Source organism: Penaeus monodon, chromosome 40 (genome assembly GCF_015228065.2).
Source record: "Penaeus monodon isolate SGIC_2016 chromosome 40, NSTDA_Pmon_1, whole genome shotgun sequence".
In the NCBI taxonomy this organism is placed as follows: Eukaryota; Metazoa; Arthropoda; class Malacostraca; order Decapoda; family Penaeidae; genus Penaeus; species Penaeus monodon.
This window is the reverse complement of record NC_051425.1, coordinates 26,775,713-26,778,212: the sequence shown is the minus strand read 5'-3', so window position 1 is coordinate 26,778,212 and position 2,500 is coordinate 26,775,713. Positions and strand designations below refer to the sequence as shown.

General features: G+C 43.5%; 1 protein-coding gene across 1 annotated transcript in view; it reads right to left on the bottom strand.

The window, feature by feature from the left end:
• Positions 1-2,500, bottom strand: part of LOC119598127 (mucin-2-like) — a 111,082-nt gene that overhangs the window by 744 nt on the left and 107,838 nt on the right. The window contains exons 9-10 of the mRNA XM_037947757.1: positions 1,149-1,695; positions 1-602 (exon numbers count right to left, since the gene is read on the bottom strand). The exon at positions 1-602 is cut by the window's left edge and continues 744 nt beyond it. Coding sequence (XP_037803685.1) covers positions 112-602; positions 1,149-1,695 — 1,038 coding nt within the window. The 3' untranslated portion in view covers positions 1-111. The remainder of the gene's footprint in view (positions 603-1,148; positions 1,696-2,500) is intronic.

Below are 2,500 nucleotides of genomic sequence, written 5' to 3'. Positions count from 1 at the left end.
CACGGTACTGAATTTTGTTACATACTTATCGTTAATATCAGAAGTGGATAGACTGAAAAATAATGAAAGAACCAATGTGAGGACAATATCCCTTAACCATTATATCTTTATCTACAGTGTTTCTATGCACTGATTGTAACCTGTATCTTTACTCCCTGCCCATTTTCGTGCTATAACGATTATTAATCCCACAAGACCTACTAGCACTCCGAATAACAAGATGGCTGAAGTAACAGATAATGATAGTATTGAGTAGCTTTTAGATGAGCTGGAGTAAACTTGCTCTCCTCTTTGAGGTGTTTCATTATCCACAACAAACCTTCTGTGTCGTCTCAGTGACTCAGTCATTTGATTGTCATACTCTATAGGTACATCCTCAATCACAGCTTGAGCATCACGGAGTGGTAGGACTAGACGACCGTTATTTGGCATTTCTACAAGGAGATTCTCGCCCTCGGTGTCCACAACTATATGTCCTGATTTGGCTTGAGGTGCTTCAACTAATTGCTGCACACCCACGCTTACCATCATCGACTTGCCCTCATCTACCTCACGACGGCCTCGCACACGATTACGAGGACGTGGTGCTGGTTGGTACAACCCTGCAATAAATGAGATAGATTTCATTATTATGGAGAAATGTAAATTGAGATGGAAACATTAACAATGCAACTAAAAGACATGGCTATTATCACAGTTTCTTATCTGATTGATAATTGGAGGGTCTGTGTACATACCCTATGATTTTATATTATTAATTTCATTTACAGCTGAATGCCTCTACAAGTGCTCAGTTATAAGGAGTCAGTAATAAAAATAACGTTAAGAATGATGACACTAGTATTAAACAAAAAACACAATTTTCCTCCAAATTTAAGAAATGGGTTAGACAGGAGGGTAGGTAGGCCTAGTATTTGACTCCTAGAGTGACTAAATATTTGTGCAGCAGTCTATATGTAAACAAAGTTGATAAAGAAAACCTACAGTGGACCATTGTGCTTTTGGGTTATTTGATACTAAAATGGGACTCTTCACAAATTCATTACATTGCAGGTAACTGTTTTCGAATGTTTCATCATATTGATTGATTTATAACCATGAGATACCAAATGCAAGGAACTGTACCTATAGGAAAAATATTTACTTACATGAATGGAAAGCATGATATTTGGGGTCCTTGTCGCCATGGAAGTCCTGGTCATGACTAGGCTTCTTTGTTGTAAATGTAAATTGGTTTGTACCATCTCCTACTTGAGTTGTTGGTCGAGCTGTAGGACGAGTAGTAGGCTTGAGAGTAGGGCGAACTGTTGGCTTAGGAGTTGGAGTAGTAGGCTGAGGGCATCTTGGGTCTCTGGACCCTGGTGTGCATCTGAAGGGACGAGGTGTTGTTGGACATCTTGGATCATTTGTACCAGGGATACACTTTGGCTCAGCTGGAATAACACACTCTGGATCAGTTGACCCAGGTGGGCAATTAACACTTGGTTGACATCGAGGATCTTTGGAACCTGGTGTACAGAAGAAAGTAGTGGTGGGTTGTGGAGTTGTTTGGCTTCTGCATTTTGGGTCAGGAGAACCAGGATAACAATTGGGTCTGAACGTTGTTGGCTGAGAACATCTTGGATCTCTAGAGCCTGGACGGCAGGTGAATTGTGTAGTTGGTCTGGGTGTAGGACGGGGAGTTGTTGATCTTGGTGTAGGACGGGGAGTTGTTGGTCTTGGACACTGTGGATCTGTTGAACCAGGATAACATCTAGGTCTGGATGTAGTAGTTTGAGGACATCTTGGATCCCTAGAACCTGGCAAGCACTTAAACTGAGTAGTTGGCTTGGGTGAAGGTCGTGGAGTTGTTGGTCTTGGACACTGTGGATCTGTTGAACCCGGATAACATCTGGGTCTAGATGTAGTTGGCTGAGGACACCTTGGATCTCTAGAACCTGGACGGCAGATGAATTGTGTAGTTGGAGTAGTGACTGGTCGAGGAGTTGTGGGTTGGGGACAGCGAGGATCTCTGGATCCTGGGACACAGAAGAACTGAGTGAAAGTTGGTGTTGGAGTTGTTGGTTGCTGGCATCTTGGGTCTTTTGAGCCTATTCTACAAGTAAACTGAGTTGTTGGTCTGGTAGTAGGACGTGGAGTTATTGGCTGTGGACACCTAGGATCACGAGAGCCAAGATAACAGTTAGGAGGTGCTGTTGTTGGTTTTGGTGTAGGACGAGGAGTTGTAAACTCTGAACATCTAGGATCAGAGGAACCAGGGTAACAGTTAGGAGCTATTGTTACTTGTCTACAACGAGGGTCAGTTGAACCTGGTAGACAGGTGAATGCAGTTGTTGGCCTAGGTGTTGGTCGGGGTGTTGTCAGCCCACGACATCTAGGGTCACTTGAACCAGGATAACAGTCAGGAGGAGATGTTGGCTGAACACACCGAGGGTCCTCTGAACCAAATACACATGTGAACTGAGTTGTTGGTCTTGGTGTAGGGCGAGGAGTTGTTGGT